The sequence below is a fragment of the Zeugodacus cucurbitae genome, chromosome 4 (assembly GCF_028554725.1).
Source record: "Zeugodacus cucurbitae isolate PBARC_wt_2022May chromosome 4, idZeuCucr1.2, whole genome shotgun sequence".
In the NCBI taxonomy this organism is placed as follows: Eukaryota; Metazoa; Arthropoda; class Insecta; order Diptera; family Tephritidae; genus Zeugodacus; species Zeugodacus cucurbitae.
The window spans coordinates 53186688-53210262 of record NC_071669.1 but is presented as its reverse complement, the minus strand read 5'-3'; the positions used below and the strand labels follow the sequence as shown (position 1 = coordinate 53210262).

The 23575-nt window shown below is 32.1% G+C and overlaps 1 protein-coding gene across 3 annotated transcripts in view; it reads left to right on the top strand.

Moving 5' to 3' along the window:
- LOC105211059 (merozoite surface protein 2) overlaps positions 1-23575 on the top strand; it is a 196169-nt gene that overhangs the window by 169097 nt on the left and 3497 nt on the right. For all 3 annotated transcript variants that reach the window (XM_054229601.1, XM_054229602.1, XM_011182327.3), the window contains one exon: positions 10638-10775. In XM_054229601.1, coding sequence (XP_054085576.1) covers positions 10638-10775 — 138 coding nt within the window. The remainder of the gene's footprint in view (positions 1-10637; positions 10776-23575) is intronic.

Below are 23575 nucleotides of genomic sequence, written 5' to 3'. Positions count from 1 at the left end.
AAGTACATATATCTAGAACTGTGTACACACATAAATAACCATTAAAGAGTGGATAATCTCGAAGCTCTTCGTTGTACTCAAATATTCTGTTACTGACCTCATTCACTCAAGAAGCTGTACATGTAAATATTTCTATTTGTACTGGTACTGGTATTGATGCCCAAGGGTGATGAGCTGCTGGAAAATTGCGCACAACCTTTTTTGCATACAAATTAGCCAATACAAGCGAAATGGTTAAAAGCGTTCAGCATGAAAATAACCAAAACGAACTGGGAACTTTATTTCATATATAATACACATACATATACATAAAGTTGAGTAGATATATGTATGTATATACATTGGCGCTCATCGATACGCGCCCTTCATAGACACACACACACCCACACCGCAGCATTAGCGAAAGCAATTACCCATTTATTTATGAACTTAAGCAAACAGGAAAGTAATAAGCAGAAAACACGAGCAGTACTCCGCCAACTTACGCTTAAGATATGAATGCAAAAACAACAAGCCGAGCTAACTACTTTTGCTTTAAGTTGAAGAAAATGTGGGTGTAATTGTTGTATTTTGGCTGATGATTTTTGGCAAGGCGTTGTTAAGTGTTTCGTTTGTGGCTGACAGCAGCAGTCAATGCGTGCAACGATTGATGAAGCCATTAAAGGCGTGTCTAAATGTAGACGTAAAATAACTGGAAATTCTCATAAACAATACGATTTGATTCAAACCGCCAGGCACATACCAAATAGAAAAAGGTCTCATTTGAACACTTAACCCCATGAACTTGAAAGTTGCTGATAGATATGTTTTCACTGCTTGGATTTGGAAATTGTTGCGAGAAAATAAATCTTAGATGAATATCAATCTTCTTGTCATTATAATAACTCAACAAAAATATCTCTCAGAGCGAATTCGTTCTCTGTTCGTTTTTAGTAATCACCAACGGTTCTAAGAGCTTACTCATCATAAGACGTAGTATATATATGACTGAGAGCTTACAGACCTTTTTGTGAACCTGAAACAGAGATAATTGAATGAAAGGCGCTAGTATGAAAACATCTCATCTAAGATCAAGGGCTTTTGGAATATAAGAGTATTGGAATATAAGAGTATATATAACAAAATTAATTAATTTTTTCAATTTTTAGTACCATTTTCAAGCCAATTTTTGGAAAAACTCGACGTCATTCGAGAGCTATATACTATATGTAGAATATTTTTTCAAAATTTCAAAACGATCGATGCAGTATTTTTTTCTGTAGGCTGGTCACCGACTTTAAAAATTACATATTTCGGAAAATCGATTCAAAGGTTTGTACACTCAGCGCAGATAGCTGGAGGTACCGTTATTCAACCTGCTGTAACTTCGTTAGTTTTTCTCCGAATATTCTTGAGATGTTGATGATTCAGAAAAATATATATATATATAAAAAATGAAAAAAAAGTTGTCAAAAAACGTGGTACGAAAAATTACCGTGATACCATGAATCAACCCTTTAACGGTTCAGCACCTCGCTATTGAATATAATCTTAACTTTTCGTAATGAATATATTTTTTTTCTCGGAAAATAAAAGTCGTCAAAGCAGACGTTATTCCAGAAATTACAGGATTTGTACATCGACATCCGAATAGCTCGATAATGATGATTTTAGGGCTCATCTTGCTCTCTCTGACTTCTTTGCATCAGTTCAGTCAGCAATAAAAACCGATTTTTCGGTAGAACGCCATTCAAAATAATCACAAGAAGTACTGTTGACTCTGGCACCATCGGTCTCACAGTCATCTCTTTCAGTCGAAACCGAGTTTCGAGAGCGACTAATTCATAGCACACTGTTTGAGGGTCAACACTTTAAGTTGAAGCTATCACTCCTTATGTGTATAGTACTACTTAAATCTCCAATATGTTAACATAAAGTTTTATAATACTATTTTCCACTTATTATATGAGAATAATTATGCTCATTACTAACAAACATTCCAAGTTGATCGCACTTTATCTATGCATTAAAAACGATTTTTTTTTTCGCTACCGAAAGTTTCGCGCCAGCACAGCTTAGTACTTGCTATTTTATGTATTTGCGGTAAATTTTAAAACGGCAGTAAACGATTTCGCCATTATAACCATAGCCAGGGTACATAATAACAACCGAAAGTGTACAAATGCACGAGTGAGTGTATGAATTCCCCAACGAATGTTTGGGTAATCTCACGCGTGCACAACATAAATAAAGCGAAATCATGCACTGCATTTACGCATACGAATTTTACTACCCAAATTTATTGCCATGAGTATTCATAAATACACGCACTAACACACACAGCATACATAAGTATATGTGTGGATTTATTCCTGTGTGTGGCATGAATTGGCGATTTTTGAGCGCTAGCAGGTCACTGTGTGTGTGTGTGTATTTGGGGTATTCCATTGAAAATCTCTAAGGATTCATATGCACAAACATATGGATATAACCATTATGTGCACTCATGTATGTATATTTTAAGTATAATTTATAAGTAGGCATGTGAGTCATAGAGTTATGATAAGCAGTTGAAAGCTATAAAGCGCAAAATCTTCGAAAATCGTAAAATAATGACAGATATTGGTGAACAACATTAAATATTTATGTAACTCAAAAAACACGACAAGTCAATTCTCATAAATAACTGTATAAACGAGTACGGAGGATTTAACATTTCCCATTTTCAACAGTATTTCATTGCCATATTAGCAGCACGTTGACATTTTTCACCCTTTTCTAAGGTATATTCGCACAATACAAGGAAATTGTAAAGAATATAAAAATTTCCGTCGTTATTGTTGAAGTGTTAATTTGCGAAAACATTCACCAGCTCATTTCATACAACAGCTGCTCGAGGCTGAAAGGGTATTAGCTGTATTGCAAACAAAATAAAAATGTAAAGATAAAACACAGGGAAATGAAGAGAAGGTTCTAAAATCTCATAAACCTACGCTTAAATAGCCGCAAATACTTTGTTAAGAGAAAACCAGAGGGACGGATGTCTTTAAATATATTATATGGAACCTCGACGAAGAAATAAACCGAGTGACGGATATCATTATTGGGGTCTCAAAGATTACATAAACCGAGGGACGAAAATCATTATTGGTGTCTCGAGGAAGATATTGACCGATTTCAACTAATTTTAGTGCCGAATAAACACATGTTATGCAAATTTTGTCACCATACTTCTGGATAAGGTCTAAAGGTATTAATTTTAAGCGGTATATCGGGGTTAGGAGAAAGTTCATATTCATTATTGGTACTAAATCATACCATGCTAAGCGAAACTGACGAAATAATATAGATATTGAAGTATCAGATTCTCATATTGTCATATATGAGGGCAATGGATCGATCTTGACCATTATCAACGTATCTCAACTCATAATCTAGACGTAATGAGAAGTTTAAGAACTAAAATATTCTTGATGCGATTTTCATAATTTCTGAGGCATAAAATTTCACATGAATGTGGGCGTGGCCTTTTTCCCAATTTCATCCATTTTCACTGTATAGCATTAAATAATACATACAGTAAACCCTCCTCTAAAATATTTTCCATTGAGGCCCCAATACCAAATCACACTTCCGATAGTATTAAAGAAATCTGTTTTTCTTTTTTGGCAGTATGAGTATTCTCAGAATACCAAGGGCACATGTGTACCAACTCTCAATAAGTAATTTTAAATGTTTGCATGATCCGACGTATAGATGGACATCCAGATATCCGGATATCAATTCGGCTCATCATTACAAACGTTCTGATAAACATAATTTCATAACTTCTTTAATTTTTTCAAGGTGTCAGAAACTACCATTCGATAAACAACAATTTATAATCTACATAGTAGGCGGTTAAACGTTGAGAATGATCTTTCTTTCAGCTTTCTGTAGAATTTCGCAAACGATTTGCATACCACCATAAAAATGTCAACAAAGAAAATAAACAGAAAACCTACATTAACATAATTTTTAATAAAATTGTTTTGATTGTTATAAAGAAGGGCTAAGTTCGGGTGTAACGGAACATTTCATTAATATAACACATAATTTGATCCACATATACGTCATATAAATGTTAAAGCCCATTAAAAGTTGGAAACCCTAATATTAGGTATATCGGAGCGAGGTGAAATTATGACCCGATTTCACTCATTTTTGGCACGGAGACATATTCTTCTTCTTTTTGAATGGCCTAGACACCGCTCACGCGGTTATAGCCGAATGCACAACAGCGCGCCACGCATCCCCTCTGCCTGGTCCTTCCATCGGAGTGGAGGTCTCCCTCTTCCTCGGCTTCCACCAGCAGGTACTGCAACGAACACTTTCAGAGCTGGAGCACTTTCGTCCATTCGAACAACATGACCTAGCCAGCGTAGCCGCTGTCTTTTTATTCGCTGGACTATGTCTATGTCGTCGAATAACACTCATTCCATCTTCTGCGGTATTCGCCGTTGCCAATGTTTAAGGGACCATAAATCTTCCGCAAAACCTTTCTCTCGAAAACTCCTAGTGCCGTCTCATCGGATGTTGACATCGTCCACGCTTCTGCACCGTAAAGAAGGACGGGAATGATGAAGACTTGTAGAGTTTGGTTTTTGTTCGTCGAGAGAGGACTTTACTTTTCAATTGCCTACTCAGTCCATAGTAGCACCTGTTGGCAAGAGCGATTCTGCGTTGGATTTCCAGGCTGACATTGTTATTACTGTTAATGGTTCCCAGATAGACTTCGTTGCTAGAGTATAAAACGAAAATGTTTCCGAAAGCCCCTTTTGAATCTTGAGTGCAAATATAATTGTCCGAAAATTTAAACTATGAACCATTGCTCTTTATTCGTACTGTACCTACCACCAATCATAAGTAGAACTTGAAAATATTTTTAAAATGTTCATTCCATCTAGTTTTTAAGGCATTATTTGCAATCTTCCACTCTGATCTTTACTTCATACTAGGAAAAAGAAAATTTAAAAGAAAAATCATTTTAGGAATTTTTTTTGAAACCAGCCAGAAAAGTGGCATCACAGGCAGAGTGGCAGTAGAAAATCATGAACAAGTTGTAATTAAGTGCAGTAGTCGTACTAACCCGCATTTGTTACATCAAACTCGATGAAGGAAATGTAAAAAATGCAAAAACAAAAAAACAATCAGACTCATGTCAGTCTCAGCTGAAGCTAAAACTTAGCATCGTTTTCACTGCCAATTTTCTATAGAAGACGAGGAGTATGTGTACTAATGAGCAATAAATAATGATAAGAGAGTATAATTGAGTTGTTATTGGAATACTTCTGTTATATACTATACATGTATGTACATTGCAAATACATTGTTGTACATGCATAGCTATATATACTTTTATGCATATAACTTGGGCACTTTATAGGCTTCATATACACAAATTCCGAAGCATTCTACGCTTTTCTTACCATGCAATATTCCATGTAAATGGAAACAACCGTTAAGTAGTTTCACAGTTGTGTATGTGTGTGTGTGTGCTTAGCAACCCGCACGAATCACTGCGCAAAACATACGAAACGAAAATTATATTGTCCAGCTTCCTGCGGGACTTCAATGCGAGAATAAAGTGGAAAAAAAAGATATGAAAACGAGAAACGTATGGATAATTGCTTTACGTGTGTATGCGGCAAGGTTTTTTGCGTTTATTGGAATATTGTGTCCTTGCCTTCGCATGCATACTCATATACATTCATACATATGAATATATGTACGTACATGGATATATGTATCCGCATGTGCGTACATTTTTGGTTGGGAATAAATAAGCTAGAAAGCATGTGGTGCAGCTTTAATGTAACAGGCAAAGTACACATTTATGTTTTCTACATTAGAGTATATTCGCATTTATGGTTTAGTATATATGTATGTATGTATGTATGTAACAAACCATAGATTAGGTCGGCTCACAAAATGAATTTAAAATCTTATAATTCGTAATATCTTGAAATAAGGTACCTAGCGGGTATATCTCTAGTTCTATCTAACATTTCAAGGTTTTCTGAGGACTACTTAAAAATGGAAAAATAGTTATAAATAATCTGTATTTGACGATAAGCCTGAAACGAAGATTCGACTATTTTTCATTATTTTCTCATCTATATTCGTTTGATAATTATGTGGACCAGGGTCTTGAACAGAATCTTTCAATGATAATCCTCTTATAGAAAGTAACTTAACATGTTATGATAATTGGTGCATTTCAGCCATAGATTAAGAACCTAACAGAGTTCAGCAAGACGACTTCTTTGACAAGAAGAATTATCAAGTCCAAATATCTTTTGGAATGACGAACAAATTAAAGATTTCAAGTTTCTCAAATTTCTTATGTGAAGAATATTATTTTTAATAACCCGACGTCCGGTCTTACGATAACCCTATTATGCTGGATTTCAACCCTATTAATGTAGGTTAGGTTAGTGATTTTAGGTCTTGAAACACCACCAGCCACAAGATGAGCATTAAGTTTGCTTTGGAATCTTCAAACTCAAAAAAACTGGGGCTTTCGTTACATATTAAACAAGTAGCCTAGATTAAGTGTATACTATGTATGATGAATATTTGAAACCGTTTCCACGTCTTTATAATCAGAAGTGATTCATAATTTACCAATAACTTTAATAAATGTGATCTAACGAGCGGATGTAATCAGGAAAGGTACGACAGAATCCCTTGCAAGCAGCGCATATATTTAACTGTTTTAATATCCAGAGCGCGATTTCCGTCCGTCCTAGATAGTAAATCGACCTAGTGGCGATCAGTCATATTCATGAACTTTATAAGAGTTACTTTCAGCTCTTTTGAAGATCAGAAATAAATTTCGAAGTTTCTCTTGTTGCTCTTAAGATGTCTTTCTCTTGCTTGCAATATTTTTAGAGTAGGTTATTAATTCCTATGTGGATCTGGGTTCAGATTTATCATATCCTACTAGTTCCATATTTCCGGACGTCAACTACAAGGATTAAATTTGTCCGCCTCTAACAGATTTGGATGTATGATTTCTATAACTGATTGTATGGATAACAAATAAGTTGCGGAAAGAGAGTGATAGAGATGGAAAATTAACAGGACGCAATGCTCATAAGAATTAATGGAAATTAGTTTACTGAAATATAAAAAATTTGGATACAGCAAAATTTTTTTTAAATTCTTTCAGAACTTAAATTTCCTAAAATGTTGTTTAGTGAAATCGGCTTTACCTAATATATTTACATATAATTTTTTATTACTAGATATACATATATTACATACAATATCCTGATATCATAGGAAAATACACACATTTAAGTATTATACCCATATACATATACACCTTTGTATATGCTGCCTTGTTGCGGTCGACATTGCAATGACAAGAGTTGATGAATTTTGTGAGTTTTTGTGCACAGTTAAAGCCAATTTGCAACTCATTTGCCGACATTGAATGAAAGTTCGGCACAAAAAAGTCGATGCTACAGCTTAGCTTAATGCCCAACATACATACATACCATACATACATACTGACACTTATTAGTCGTATACCAGCTATATAGTTCGTAGCTTTGTATATAAGTAAGCTTGCGTGCAGTGAAGCGTAAAGTTCGAAGGTCGTGAATTTAAAGAAATACAGATGCCGAACATTGGTGCCTGCACAAAGGTTTGCCAAATAAATGTGCAATCCATATAATGCTGCTTTAACTTGAAAACTTTCCGAAGTATTTCAAATGTTAAATTAAATTTTCGCCGAAATGCCTGAAGCCATATTGCCTTAATAAAAATTCTTTACTGAGCTTATCGAAAATTGTTTGATACAATGAGTGGAATTGTGAAAGTTTGTAGAACTACAGCCATATGTATTTGGAGAGTAATTGTAGATATATAAGCTTAGTAAAACAAGTCTACACTCGGTAAGAAATGTATACAAACAATAAAGTATTGATTTAATTTTTCATTTCAGCTAAAAAAATATTTATAAAATTAAAAACAGTAATACTAACTCAAACAGTTGAAAACATTTTTTTGAAATTTTAATTTTCTCCAACCAAATTATGTAGAATAACTGTGTGAGCCATCAGACTATCTACCGCATATTTAAGACGTTGTCTCACTAACAATCATGATAAAAACTAAAAACAAATTAATCGAATGGGAACATTGTCGATTGATCCAAGAAATCTATTATAGAGTTGTACGATCCAACTTATTTGAAAGAATTAACTTTCTGACAAACGGTTTTATACAAAATAGATCAAAGGACATTATATGTAGTTAGATTTAACCAGGGTGGAATCTTAGAACTTCTGGTATTCTGTGTATTCTTAAATTAACAAGTAAGGAAAGGCTAAGTTCGGGTGCAATCGAACATTTTACACTCTCGCAATTTATTGAACAAATTTTATTAAGATAACACACAAATTTACTTATAAATTCGGCATAATGTTTAATAGAATAACGAAAATCGTCTTATATAGTGTATGAGGGCTGAGGTAATTCCTGAACCGATTTCATTCAATTTCACCAGCCAGGTACACTATATCCAAGACTATACACTCACTTAATTTCGCTAAGATATATCACATATTAACCAATACATATATGCGTATTTTTGAAAATCCTACAATTAGGTGTATGGGAGCTAGGAGATGTTATGACCTGATTTTAATAATTTTTGGAACAGAGACATACTATTAGAAGAAAACAATTTTCTCTGAATTACATTAAATTATCTGACAGATTTACCCATATTTTCGGGTAAATTTTAACCCTTAGGCGCTAAGTTCAACATGTTCGATAACAGGGGCCTTGAAAAGTTATAGTCCGTTTTCGACAATTTTTTCTCAAGTGAAGCCAGAGATGATATGCACTATTTGTATAAAGTTTTATTCCGCTATCTTCATTGGTTCCTTATGTATACATTTTTCACATGTGTCATCAGGGTGTCAAGAAAGTATTATGTACCGAATTTCATTGAAATCTGTCGAGTAGTTCCTGAGGTATGGTTTTTGACCCATAAGTGGGCGATGTCACGCCCATTTTTCATTTTGTAAAAAAATCTGAGTGCAGCTTCCTTCTGCTATTATATATATATATATTTGGCGTAGGAACCGCTTTAAGCGATTATAGCCGAATCCACCAGAGCGCGCCACTTATTCCTCCGTTTTGCTTTTTGGCGCCAACTGGAAACACCAAGTGAAGCCAGGTCACTTTGCACTTGGTCTTTCCACCGGAGTGTAGGTCGTCCTCTACCGCGGCTTCCTCCAGCGGGTACTGCATCGAATACTTTCAGAGCTGGAGTGTTTTCTTCCATCCGTACAACATGACCTAGCCAGCGTAGCCGCTGTCTTTTTATTCGCTGAACTATGTCAATGTCGTCGTATAAATCCTTCTGCTATTTCTTCTGTAAAATTTAGTGTTTCTGACGTTTCTCGTTAGTGAGTTAACCCACTTTTAGTCATTTTCAACCTAACCTTTGTATTGGAGGTGGGCGTGGTTATTATCCGATTTCTTCCATTTTTGGACAGTATAAGGAAACGGATAAAAGAAACGACTGCAGTTTGGTTTATATAGCTCTATTGGTTTGCGAGTTATATACAAAAAACCTATTTAAGGGCGGTGTCACGCCCACTTTTCCAAAAAAAATTACATCCAAATGTGCCCCTCCCTAATACGATCCTATGTTCCAAATTTCCATTTTGTGGGCGTGGCAATGGTCCGATTTTGCCCATTTCTCAATTTTTACTCAAGTTATCCTTTGCACGGACAGACGGACGGACGGACAGACAGACATCCGGATTTGAACTTTACTCGTCACCCTGATCACTTTGGTATATATAACCCTATATCTAACTCGTTTAGTTGTATGACTTACAAACAACCGTTATGTGTACAAAACTATAATACTCTTTTAGCAACTTTTGTTGCGAGAGTATAAAAATTCAACAGTTGGAGACCTCGCTGTTTTAAAACGACTAATCCAATCCAAACCAATCTATCATTTTCGGATTTTTTAAATATTAGATGATATAATTTAGTGTTATGTAATGTAATTTCTTCGTTATTATGGCTTGAATCAACTGTCAATATAGCTCTTATAATTTTCAGTTGAAATTAGCTTCCTTAAGACTGTGGAACTATAGTATAAACAATGATTAGTGAAGACTTTATGTTGATGCAATCTAACCAGTAGTTTTGGAGCTTAGGCGTATTGGTTGTTTCAGCAGCAGAATTATTGTCCTAGCGGGTACTAACAAAAATTAAAAAAAAACGTTCATGCCCTTAGCAATAGATGATAATAAACTATACAATACTCCAGCGCAATTACTCAAGTTCCGAGATCTGATTAACAAGATTTGTATATAATTTATCGATTTGTAACATTTTATTCGCTTGATTTCTTCTTCAGCTTGTGAAATAAATAAGAATTTTGGATTAAACATTTTATAGATTCACTCATTTAGCAAATTAATCAATTTATTATTCCCGATATTAATTGAAGCCCTTTCACTTTACATTTATTTCATTTCATTTTGTTTCTTTTTTTCTTATTTTTGTTTTATTTTTCGCTTTATTATCATTTCTCTTTAATTTTTTTTTTCCATTTTCATTTTGTCTTAATATTATAGAATCCAGTTGTCGTTACGCGAAAGGCGCCTGGACCGATTGCGATCTCAAAACTAATGTGCGTACCCGCACTTTGACGCTCAAAAAGGGCGAGGCGAATTGCTTGGCCACCAGAACCATGCAAAAGAAATGCAAGAAACGTAAGTACAAACATGTCTGCGAGTAAATAGCAACAGTTAAGGAAACAAATTGTTTAAAAGGGATAAATAAATACATAATTAACTGTTGGAAGCAGCGGAGAAGTAATAAACAGGGTGTTACAAGAGAATAATTTAAGAAAGTAATAAAAATTGTTTTTCAAAATGGGTTACTTATGAAGAATGTGATAACTAAGTTCAGAGACAGAAGTTATTATTAAGGGTTAGTAAGTCAGAAGAAAGTAATAAAAATTGTTTTTCAAAATGGGTTGCTTAAGAAGAATGTGATAACTAAGTTCAGAGACAGAAGTTATTATTAAGGGTTAGGAAGTCAGAAGCCAGTCCCCTGAGACGAACTTTAACTGAATAAGCAATAGTAACTCTTTTATTAGTCATACACATCAAAATACCTTGTATATTTGCAATATAACCGAAAGGGAGCAACAAATTTAATAGTGAAAGAATATTGAGCGGGAAAGGAAATGAAAAGTTTGCCACACAAAGTTACATTCCGGAGAAAATGAGAAATGAAAAGACAAAGGACAAGGAAATATGCTGTTATATATTTACATACATATTTATAGCAATAAAAAGCGATGATGTAAGTTAATTAAGCCTTAAACAGCTGATTAACTGCACAGCTTGTATTGGAGTGAGCGTATTTATGTTGACTAATAATTAAAAAAAAATCGTCGAATTGATGAAGAATACACATCTGCACTGGTGTGAGTTTAAGTTAATCAAATGTTATTGAACTTGGGTTTAGCTCGATATAATAGCTGTGTTAAATTTTCATAAAAAGCTATTTCAACCAAAACTTTAATTCCATCTCCGAGAGTTAGAACGCACTCAGTGGTATTTAAATCCGTCATTGTAGGAATTTTTCCGTGATCCAATTGAACAAAATTAAATTGATTTTTAGCAATACATGTTACCTTTATTGCTTTACGATCCTTAAGAAAGTAAAACTGTTTTAATCGCGCTTACTCAGTCCACATAGTATATGCATATAAATATATCAACATCCAACAATATATACCACACATACATGTATATAATCATCTCCTGCTCTTGTCCAACTCCCAAAGCAATCAAGTATGAACAGAAATTATATTTTTTTTTACTTTTTGCAAGCAACTATATACAAACATTTCGGTATGGATATTATATGTCAAATATTTTCGATGTCCTTTTACACATCCATATGGTACTTACACACGTGTACATATATTTATGTAATTATCCACGTGCCTGTCATTCAGAGCAAGGTCACATAAAATTGTACAGGAACACAAGTTATTAGGAAGATTGCTCAGATGTCAAAAACACCAGTATATGTATTTACATATTTATGTAAATATATGAATGTATTCATATGTATGACCGCATTTATCAAATTTGGAAGCTAAAAAAGCCCTAGAAATTAATTTTCTTCAGCAGATAAACCCTTTCTGTACATTTAGAATATGTAAATCACCATTACATTATTGTGGGCTAGCAAAAAAAAATAAGAAAATGTGGGACTACTAGCTTAGTTTTTCTCTGAGTCTATCATTAGTACATCGAAAAAAAATCTTTACTGTGTACCAAAATAATAGTATATGCGGCAAAAAAAAAAACCAAAAAAAAAAAATCATAACCTCAAATATATATATGTGTAAAGTACTACCATGTACGTGCATATAAAGTCAACACAACTCAGTTCAGTGTATTTAATTATACCTTAAGGCCAAATTTTATCTGCTTGTTTTTGTTCCTTTGACGCATTCAACACAGCCTCTTGACCCGCATGCGTCTTTTTTATGACAAAGGTGTCTTTTTCATATGTCCTTTTTGATGTTTGCAAGACTAGTACAAGAGAAGAAATTAAAGAAACTCAGACATACAAATAAAGGACATGTACTCCATCGATTTAGATGCATTTATGTGGCTGCCAAATATGAAGCATTTCGAAGTTGAAAGACAGGGAGATATAATTTTTAAATAAAATAACGAAAATCATCATAAATAGTATATAAGGTTGAGGTAATTCCGATTTCAATTATTTTCACCACGAAGGTACACTATATACAAGACTATACACTCACTTAATTTGGCTCAGATATTTCACATATTAACCGATATATGCGGAATAAAGCCCACCCTGTTTAAAAAAAAACCTATAATTAAGTATATGGGAGCTGCGGGAAGTTATTACCCGATTTTAACCATTTTTGGTACAGAGACACAATATTAGAAGAAAAAGATTCACTCTGAATTAAAATAAATGTGAGATTTGCCGATATTTGGGTGAAAAATTACCCTTAGGTACTGACTTCTTCATGTTCGATATCTACCGAATTTCATTGAAATCGGTTGAGTAGTTTCGGAGATATGGTTTTGACCGACAATTTTTCAAAAAAAAAAGTCTGAGTGCAGTTTACTTCTGCTATTTATTTTGTAAAATTGTGTGTTTCTGACGTTTTTCGTTAGTGATTTGACGCACTTTTAGTAATTTTCAATATAACCTTTGTATGGAAGGTGGGCGTAGTTTGACCTATTTTTATGTTCTATGATTGGGTACGTAAGGGAAGTGACTGCAGAAAGTTTGGTTTATATAGCTTTAGTAGTTTACGAGATATGGGTGGGGTCACGTCTACGTTCCAAAAAAAATATATTCCATACAAATATGCCCCTTCCATCTCATCAGCCTAATCATCTTGATACGAGTATATAAACCCCATATCTAACTTATTGAGTTTTATGACTTACAAACAACCGTTATGTGAAAAAAACTATAATACTCTTTTAGCAACATTGTTGCGAGAGTATAATCATCTTGAGAATTTCTAAATTTTACTAAATAATTCCACAAATTTTCTAGACTGTTCTGAATAAATATTTAATTTTTTAAATTTTTTTTATATTTTATATATAAATTTGATTATTTTATTTGTTTAAATATTTTAAGCATTACATTTTAGAAAAATATAGAAAACCACATTTATATAGACGATTATTAAGAGTTAGTTAGCTGGTCCTAGTGCATATACTGTTACGAATATCTATTCATCTTTATAGCATGAAATGCCAAAAAATTGCTCATACGCCCCGTGGCCTTTCATTATAAAATTACTAAGCGATATAAAATTAAAATAAATAAATGTATGTTGATTACTATTTAATTATATATTAATTTTAATTTTTCTTTATTTTTAATTTATTTGCTTATTCCTTATAAAAATGTGTCCTAGTAAATACATATGTGTACTTCGGCCTACTCAGTTAACCTTACAAAGGATATGTCAGTCATTAAGTAAGATAAAACTCGATAAACAGGCTACACTTTAGTATCAGAAAAGCAATACTATGCTATCTTTCATTATATAAGGATTATGTTTAACTTCGCAGTGAATTGCTCGAAGTTTAACATTATAATATACCTACAAGACTTATGAATATAAAAAAGATTTTTAGAAAATGTATGTCCATATAAAATTTCGAAATTAAAGTTTCTTATTTGTAAATTTGTGTCGTCATCTTGCTATATTCATCGCTATTAACACAAGTTTATCTCAATTTATAAGAGATGTTTGATTCTTAAACCTTTGATATCCAAACTGAGAGCGTTTTATACGGCAGATATGTACATAATTCGATTGATTTAACAACGCTATGATTTCATTCAAAATTTCACATTTCCGCTTAATTAAAACTCAAACTACTGATTTTCAAATTGCTCACGTTTCATCCTTGAAATTCGCACGAAAGAAAAAAATGAACGAACTCATTGCATTTTTGCGCATTTTCTGTGCATGCAATGAACCACACCACAGCATTTGTGATTGCTTTAAATGTCAGCGAGTCCTCTTAAACCTTTTCGCTGTTCGCTGAAGAGCAAGTAAAACGTGGCCAAGTTGATGTGACTTTGAATAAAGGCAGAGCAGAGCAGCGCAGCACTGCCAAAAGGTGAGCAAATTCACATTTGCTTTTATCACGAAATTTTCGTTTATTTTTTATTTTCTTTTTTGGTATTTTTCGCTCATTCGCATTCACACACATACCACTTTGCCAGTTTGTTCAGTAGTGTATTTCAAGTGCTGCCAGCAACAAATGGGTTAGCACCTGGTGTAACAGATGCTTGACCTTCGTGTGCACTAATACTCTGTAAAACTTTAGATGTGTGGGTGTGTGTGTGAAAGTAAATACAATCTTCATTCAAGTGTAACTGAAAGAAAGCGTGAGCGTTGGAAAAACTTGTGAAAGCAATTTATTGCATATGTGCGAGTATATGTCATACTATATACAGTTACATATATGTATACAGTTATAAGCGCACACCTTTCACCTGCAAATTTTCTTTCTCTCTCGCACTCTACCTATTGCTACCTCCCTCTAACACTCCCATGCTTTCTATGAAATTGACTTACAAAAAACCATTTAGCTTGAAGGAAGAATTTCACTTCAATAGTTTTAAGTGCGAAATAGCACACTTCATGCAACAGTAGAGACACTAAATGCAATAACAACACATAGAGTGTATCTGAAAGTGTTGCACGTGCCACACTATAACTGCCTTTTGTTAGACTTTGCTTTGTTGTTTTGCGAGAAAGTCCAGTTAACGTGAAATTTTCACGCTGACAGTTATCGTAGATCTAACCTTTATAAACCTCTACAGGGCAAATGCTTGCGTCTTATTCCACGTACGAGTACAAGTATATGGACTGAAAATATGTTTTTTTTTCTGCTTTGACAAACATTGATTTGAGCAAGTGCATTACGCCTAGAGAAAATTGTCTTGGAAGCATAAGTCAGAGCACCAGATAAAAAAAAAATTGCTTTTTTCGTGGTTGAGCTTTTGTTACTTCAACGACTATACCCAAAGCAACTAAAATGACCAAATCGTCGAACAAATCATCTGAGCGAGAATTTTTGTTTTGTGCGAAATAGACCAAGAACATAGTACGACTGAGATTGAACGATAAATTATTGTAGAGATAAATCAAAGATTTTCTGTGCTCTCACGCGGCAGCGTATGGGAAATCACCTCTGATATCTGCCTCTAAACGATTAGTTTATTTTTAAAATTCATAAGATTTTATTCTCTCGAAATATATATATATATATTTTTATTAAGATAACACACAATTTTACCCAATTTGAAAATCCTATAATGAGGTATATGAGACCAAGGGGAAGTGACACTATTAGAAGAAAAATATTTCCTCCAAATTAAATGAAGATATCTGAGAGATTTACCGAAATTTTCGGTGAAAAATTACCATGGCGCACTGAATTCTTCATATTCGATATTCGGGGCTTTGAAAATTTATAGTCCGATTTCGACAATTTTTTCACCAATGATGCCACAGATCATATACAATATTTGTGTAAAGTTTTATTTCGCTATCTTCATTGGTTCGTTATGTATATATTATAAAGTGAAGGAATAAGATGGAGTTCAAAATTGAGTTACATGGGAAGTTGTCGTGGTTGTGATCCGATTTCGTCCATTTTCCACACGTATCATCAGGGTGTCAAGAAAATATTATATACCGAATTTCATTAGAATCGGTCGAGTAGTTCCTGAGACCTGGGCGACGCCACTCCTGTTTTCCATTTTGTAAAAAATCTGAGTGCAGCTTCCATTTGCCATTTCTTATGTGAAATTTAGTGTTTCTGACTTTTTTCGTTAGAGAGTTAACCCACTTTTAGTAATTTTCAACCTAACCTTTGTATGGGAGGTGGGCGTGGTTATTATCCGATTTCCTTCATTTTTGGACTGTATTAAGAAGTGGCTAAAAAAACGACTGCAGAAAGTTTGGTTTATATAGTTCTATTGGTTTCCTAGATATGTACAAAAAACCTATTTGGGGGCGGGGCCACGCCCACCTCCCCAAATAGGCCCCTTCATAGTGCGATCCTTCATACCAAATTTTATTTCAATAGCTTTATTTATGGCTTAGTTATGGCACTTTATGTGTTTTTGGTTTTCGCCATTTTGTGGGCGTGGCGGTGGTCCGATCAGTGGTCATTTTCGAAAGCAACCTTCCTATGGTGCCAAGAAATAAGTGTGCCAAGTTTCATCAAGATATCTTAATTTTTACTCAAGTTACAGCTTGCACAGACGGACAGACAGACATTCGGATTTGAACTCCACTCTTCACCCTGATCACTTTGGTATATATAACCCTATATCTAACTCGTTTAGTTTTGGGTGTTACAAACAACCGTTATGTGAACAAAACTATAATACTCTCTAGCAACTTTGTTGCGAGAGTATAAAAACAGACGACTTGAGGTGTTCAGATGGAGATCTTATAGGCTACATCGGTACATGAAATGCCGAAAAATATTTAATCCACTCTTCACACAATGCGAAGTTCGGTTTCGTTTTTGTTATAATCACCTCTTTTTAAAAAATCGGGAGTGGATTGCTTGAGTTGATATTCTTAGTCCACTTCCTGATTTGGAGTAAACATTTGCTGAGAAGCGTAATTAAGTTTTTAAGCATTTCTTTCACCTCCTAAGCAACCTCCTGTTCGATTGTATCTAGTGTACTAGATTGTTGAGTAAAAAATTAAAATTTTGTTAGCAAAATAGGTTTAAGAAGATTTTAGAAATCGTCCACAATTCCCCTGAATTAGTAAAGTTTAGGTCGTTGCCTTTATGTCATTGTACTTAAGACTGTTGCAAATAATAAATCTGGCGAAAACGCTTGTTATTGTTGTAGCAAAATATAACTATTTTCAAGTAATTGAGAAATATTGCTGGTACACATCTTGTTCAAAATGAAATCCCGTTCTGCACTCAAAAGCATGCAACTGGTCACCAAGGGTCTAGCGTTAGATAAATAGATACAATTAAATAAAAAAAAATCCATCTACAGCGAGCTATCACAACAGCCACTTGCTTCAACATCTTCAGGAGTGTGTTGATGAAATATATTGTAAGCACGAAAGCTAAGGTCCATCATATCTAGCTGTGCTACAGCACAAAAACTAATAAAACGATATATTTCAATAACGAACCTTTTATAGTCGTTGTTGAAGTGTCAAAGGAGAGAGAAAACAAGCTGAGGTAAGAAAAAGGCACTTTAGAAAAAGTCCAACATGTGAAAAATGCAAAACAGGATATGCTTAACCAAAGCAAAAATCACACTCACATATCTCAAACATTCACAAAACACCCACTACTATAAAAAAAATACTCACAAAACACACAGCCTTTATTGCTGACAAAGGTTACGCACTTAAAAAATGCCTACTTGCTTGGAGCCGAAGAAATAACAGTGTCACAAAGGAATTTCACACTTCACTATCACTCCAACTAGCCTGCGGCAAAGTCATGACTGGATACTCCCGTATGTACATATCCCGTTTATGTGTATATTGCTTGATAATGTATGTGTTTGTGTTGCGTGCCACTTTTGTTGCATTTTATTAATGGCAGCACGTCTTCAGGCACAGCTTTTACGACACAGATTTTTTTCGACGTGTCACAATGCATGGCAGTATAGCAGGAGAATCCGTTTCTAGTGCTTTTGCAACACTTTCAAATGGAGAAAGCACGTAACTGCATTTTTTTATGCATGGCAGGTTGATTTTTGTTGTTCTTTTTTAGTTTAAAGTTAAAAGCTTTCTATTTTCAAAGTGAGTGCACAAAATGGAATTGATAAACTAGCCATTTGATTTTGATTATTTTTTTTTGAGTATTTATTTGGGATGGTACTTTAAATACCGAATACACACAAAAATCTATATAATACTCCGTGCTATAGAATTTTATATATTTTTTATTCAGTTATTATTATTTTAATAATAATTAACTCGAGGAATTTTCGAATGCTTCAAAGAAAGAAAAGTTTTGACTTTAACGCTTCTTTCTAAATGCTTTACGTTTTCTAAAATTCTTTAGAAATTAGTCCGCCTGCTTATGAAGGTTATTTGAACCTAATATTAAGCTTTGCTGTTTTTTCATCGCAGTAGGCTGCTCGAGAATTTCTATGTCTTATTGACCCATAACTTCCATCGCAAACCTCAGACAAACTGGTTCATACGTTTTCGATATGTTAATATGTTTCATCATAGGGTTTTGCACAAATATTATATTTTCTACATAGTTACACCATCATGATAACATTTTCCCGCATCTTTCCAATTATACCTCATACACACTACATTGGACTCTCGAATACTAATGGGAATTTTTGTTTTATAAAAAAAATATCCCTCATTCGATATTATACACTTATGCTAGCGCTTCTTCCAATCGTCGAAACACTTCTTAAACTCGATTTTTAATGTGTGCTTTAGCTCTTTCATCGATTTCTCGTATGATTGGTAATACGACAGTCCTTAAATTTTTTTATTTTTTGAATCATGACTGACGAATTGGAAGCTAAGGCATCATTACAGTTTTGTTTTTGGCCAAAAATTCACAAACAAGCAACGAAGTGTGAGCTTTTATCAAACGAAATTTGTCAAGCTCATAAAAGCTCATCTAATCTTAGCGGCTGCTACAAGCAAAGTAAGCAATAAATGGAACTGAAAATGATGGTACTTCAGGGGCATGTATGTATGTCAACATAATGAAAAATAAAAAATGGACTTTAGAACAATTGAAAATTTCCCTTTAATTTTTAAACACACCTCGTAATGAGCTTGCTTAATCATTTTCAACTTAGAAGAGATATTTTCGGGTAAAAATATTGATTTCATTGACATTCACCAATAATTTCAAATTTGATAGAGTCTGATAGCTTAATAACTACCAAAGCTTAGAAGTTTAATTGCTACCCTCGTAAATATATTCTAATTAGTGAACTATTCAAAACGTATATGTGTATGCCTTTATTGCTTATAGCCTTTTCAGAAATGAGCTAATTTATCAATTAACCGGCCTCTGCTTGATTACATCGTTGATTAAGATCGATTTACCCTACACAATAAAAATCTACATTTATTTTTAAAGGAATTTTCATCGACTTGAAAATGAAATGCAACTCTTCGTCAAAAACCGTATTTGTAGTTATACATACGTTCATTGTCTGCGAGATTTCGACGGTAGATGTCAATGCTAAAAATAGCACTCGGCGAATGAAACTTACCAACTTCTTATGAAAAACAAAAATGTATAACAGCTGATCGGTAATCGAGTAGCCGGCATTGTGAAAGACTGGTTTCTCAATCAAAATTTTAATTGATCAATTAATAATTTGGCTGTGTGAAAAGGCTATTCGATTATAATAATAATAAATAATCTGAACATTTTAAAGCAACTTCTGGCTTTTTCTGAATTTGTATAAGTTCTTTTTTATCATTACAAATATGCTAATTAACACAAAATGTGCACGACACTTCTTCTTCCATATTCAACATACTACGTAAAAAACGCCAATAATATATCCCCAGCAAAAGAGACTGTCCCATAGAAACCAAAAGTCTCATATGATTTATAAATTATTGTTTTTTTTTAATATTATACACTTTTGAAAGCACTAATCGCATTAGAGTTGCACCGTTGAGTCACTGAAAAAGAGTACCGCGGGGGCGTATGAGTAATAAGCAGCGAGTATTTTTCCGTATTCAAAAGAAAGTTGACGTTTGCGATTTTAATGCAACTATGAATTTGTAAAAAAAAAAAAATATTTAATACATTTTTTTGCGCAGAATTTCAATTTCGGCTATTGCAAATGGCCCTTTCACATGTATGTATGCGCTTTATAACGCTGTAATGTGTTTGGGGTAAGCGCATTGGAAAAAATATCACTCATACGCCATGGGGCTCCAAAGTATTTATGGCTGCTTTTTTGTTTGAAAATTCTAATTAAAATATTAAAATGCGCTTGAGTGGCACGCATGCATGCAAAAACTGCAGCGCATACAAACAGTATGCGTGTATGTCTCGATGAATGTAATGTGATTGCAGTTGACATTTTTAAGCCGACTGTCAGAGACTGCTGATTGCTGAATGTTGGCTCCCAAACAGTTTAAAGTCGCGTTGTGTTTTTTTTCTGCGCAGGATTTCCAGCGACTGTTTTGTGCGTTTTCACTCCCTTGAATTTTAATTATGCTTTGTGCTACGCGCAGCTCATATCTGCTTACATACGCGTGTATGCAGGGACGCATTTGACTTATGCGTATTTCTGTGGGTGCTTTGGTGTATATGTACTCAAATATGCTCCAAGAAAATGCAGTTACTCCGAACTGGTTGGGTTATAAGCCCTTTTAGGGTATAAAAGTGCCTGCAAAATCTACGCCAGATTTCGAACGGATGTACTTTTTGGTCCATATAAATTCTAGATTTTAGAATTTAGAATTTAGAATTTAGAATTTAGAATTTAGAATTTAGAATTTAGAACTTAGAATTTAGAATTTAGAATTTAGAATTCATTTACATAGATTCTAGATTTAAGAAATATTTCGAGGGGATGGACTTTTTGGTCCATTTACATAGATTCTAGATTTTAGATTTCACATTTTAGATTTTAGAATTTAGATTTTTGATTTTAGATTTTGGATTTTAGATTTTAGATTTTGGATTTTAGATTTTAGATTTTAGATTTTAGATTTTAGATTTTAGATTTTAGATCTTAAATTTTAGATTTTAGATTTTAGAATTTAGATTTTTGATTTTTGATTTTGGATTTTAGATTTTAGATTTTAGATTTTAGATTTTAGATTTTAGATTTTAGATTTTAGAATTTAGATTTTAGATTTTAGATTTTAGATTTTAGATTTTAGAATTTAGATTTTAGAATTTAGATTTTTGATTTATGATTTTTGATTTTTGATTTTTGATTTTTGATTTTTGATTTTTGATTTTTGATTTTTGATTTTTGATTTTTAATTTTTGATTTTAGATTTTAGATTTTAGATTTTAGATTTTAGATTTTAGATTTTAGATTTCAGATTTCAGATTTTAGATTTTAGATTTTAGATTTTAGATTTTAGATTTGAGATTTGAGAATTGAGATTTTAGATTTTACAATTTAGAATTTTGAATTTAGATTTCAGATTTTAGTTTTAGATTTTACAATTTAGATTTTAGATTTTAGATTTTAGATTTTAGATTTTAGAATTTAGATTTGAGATTTGAGATTTTAGATTTTACAATTTAGAATTTAGAATTTAGAATTTAGATTTTTGATTTTTGATTTTGATTTTTGATTTTTGATTTTTGATTTTAGATTTTAGATTTTAGATTTCAGATTTCAGATTTTAGATTTTAGATTTTAGATTTTAGATTTTAGATTTTAGATTTTAGATTTTAGAATTTAGAATTTAGATTTTTGATTTTTGATTTTTGATTTTTGATTTTTGATTTTAGATTTTAGATTTTAGATTTTAGATTTTAGATTTTAGATTTCAGATTTCAGATTTTAGATTTTAGATTTTAGATTTGAGATTTGAGAATTGAGATTTTAGATTTTAGATTTTACAATTTAGATTTTAGATTTTAGATTTTAGAATTTAGATTTTAGATTTTAGAATTTAGATTTTCGAATTTTGAATTTAGATTTCAGATTTTAGTTTTAGATTTTACAATTTAGATTTAAGATTTTAGATTTTAGATTTTTGATTTTTGATTTTAGATTTTAGATTTTAGATTTCAGATTTCAGATTTTAGATTTTAGATTTTAGATTTTAGATTTTAGATTTTAGATTTTAGATTTTAGAATTTAGAATTTAGAATTTAGATTTTTGATTTTTGATTTTTGATTTTTGATTTTTGATTTTAGATTTTAGATTTTAGATTTCAGATTTCAGATTTTAGATTTTAGATTTTAGATTTTAGATTTTAGAATTTAGAATTTAGAATTTAGAATTTAGATTTTTGATTTTTGATTTTTGATTTTTGATTTTAGATTTTAGATTTTAGATTTTAGATTTTAGATTTTAGATTTTAGATTTCAGATTTTAGATTTTAGATTTTAGATTTTAGATTTTAGATTTGAGATTTGAGAATTGAGATTTTAGATTTTACAATTTAGAATTTAGATTTTCGAATTTTGAATTTTGAATTTAGATTTCAGATTTTAGTTTTAGATTTTACAATTTAGATTTTAGATTTTAGATTTTAGAATTTAGATTTGAGATTTGAGATTTGAGATTTTAGATTTTACAATTTAGAATTTCGATTTTCGAATTTGGAATTTAGATTTTAAATTTTAGATTTTAGATTTTACAATTTAGATTTTAGATTTTACAATTTAGAATTTAGATTTTAGATTTTAGATTTTAGATTTTAGATTTTAGATTTTAGATTTTAGATTTTAGATTTTAGATTTTAGATTTCAGATTTCAGATTTTAGATTTTTGATTTTTGATTATTGATTTTAGATTTTTGATTTTTGATTTTTGATTCTTGATTTTTAATTTTTGATTTTTGATTTTTGATTTTTGATTTTAGATTTTAGATTTCAGATTTTAGATTTCAGATTTTATATTTTAGATTTTTGATTTTAGATTTTAGATTTTTGATTTTTGATTTTTGATTTTTGATTTTAGATTTTTGATTTTAGATTTTAGATTTTAGATTTTAGATTTCAGATTTTATATTTTAGATTTTAGATTTTAGATTTAAGATTTAAGATTTTACATTTTAGATTTTAGATTTTAGATTTTAGATTTTAGATTTTAGATTTTATATTTTAGATTGTAGATTTTAGATTTTAGATTTTAGATTTTAGATTTTAGATTTTAGATTTTAGATTTTAGATTTTAGATTTTAGATTTTAGATTTTAGATTTTAGATTTTAGATTTTAGATTTCTGATTTTAGATTTCTGATTTTAGATTTTAGATTTTAAATTTTAGATTT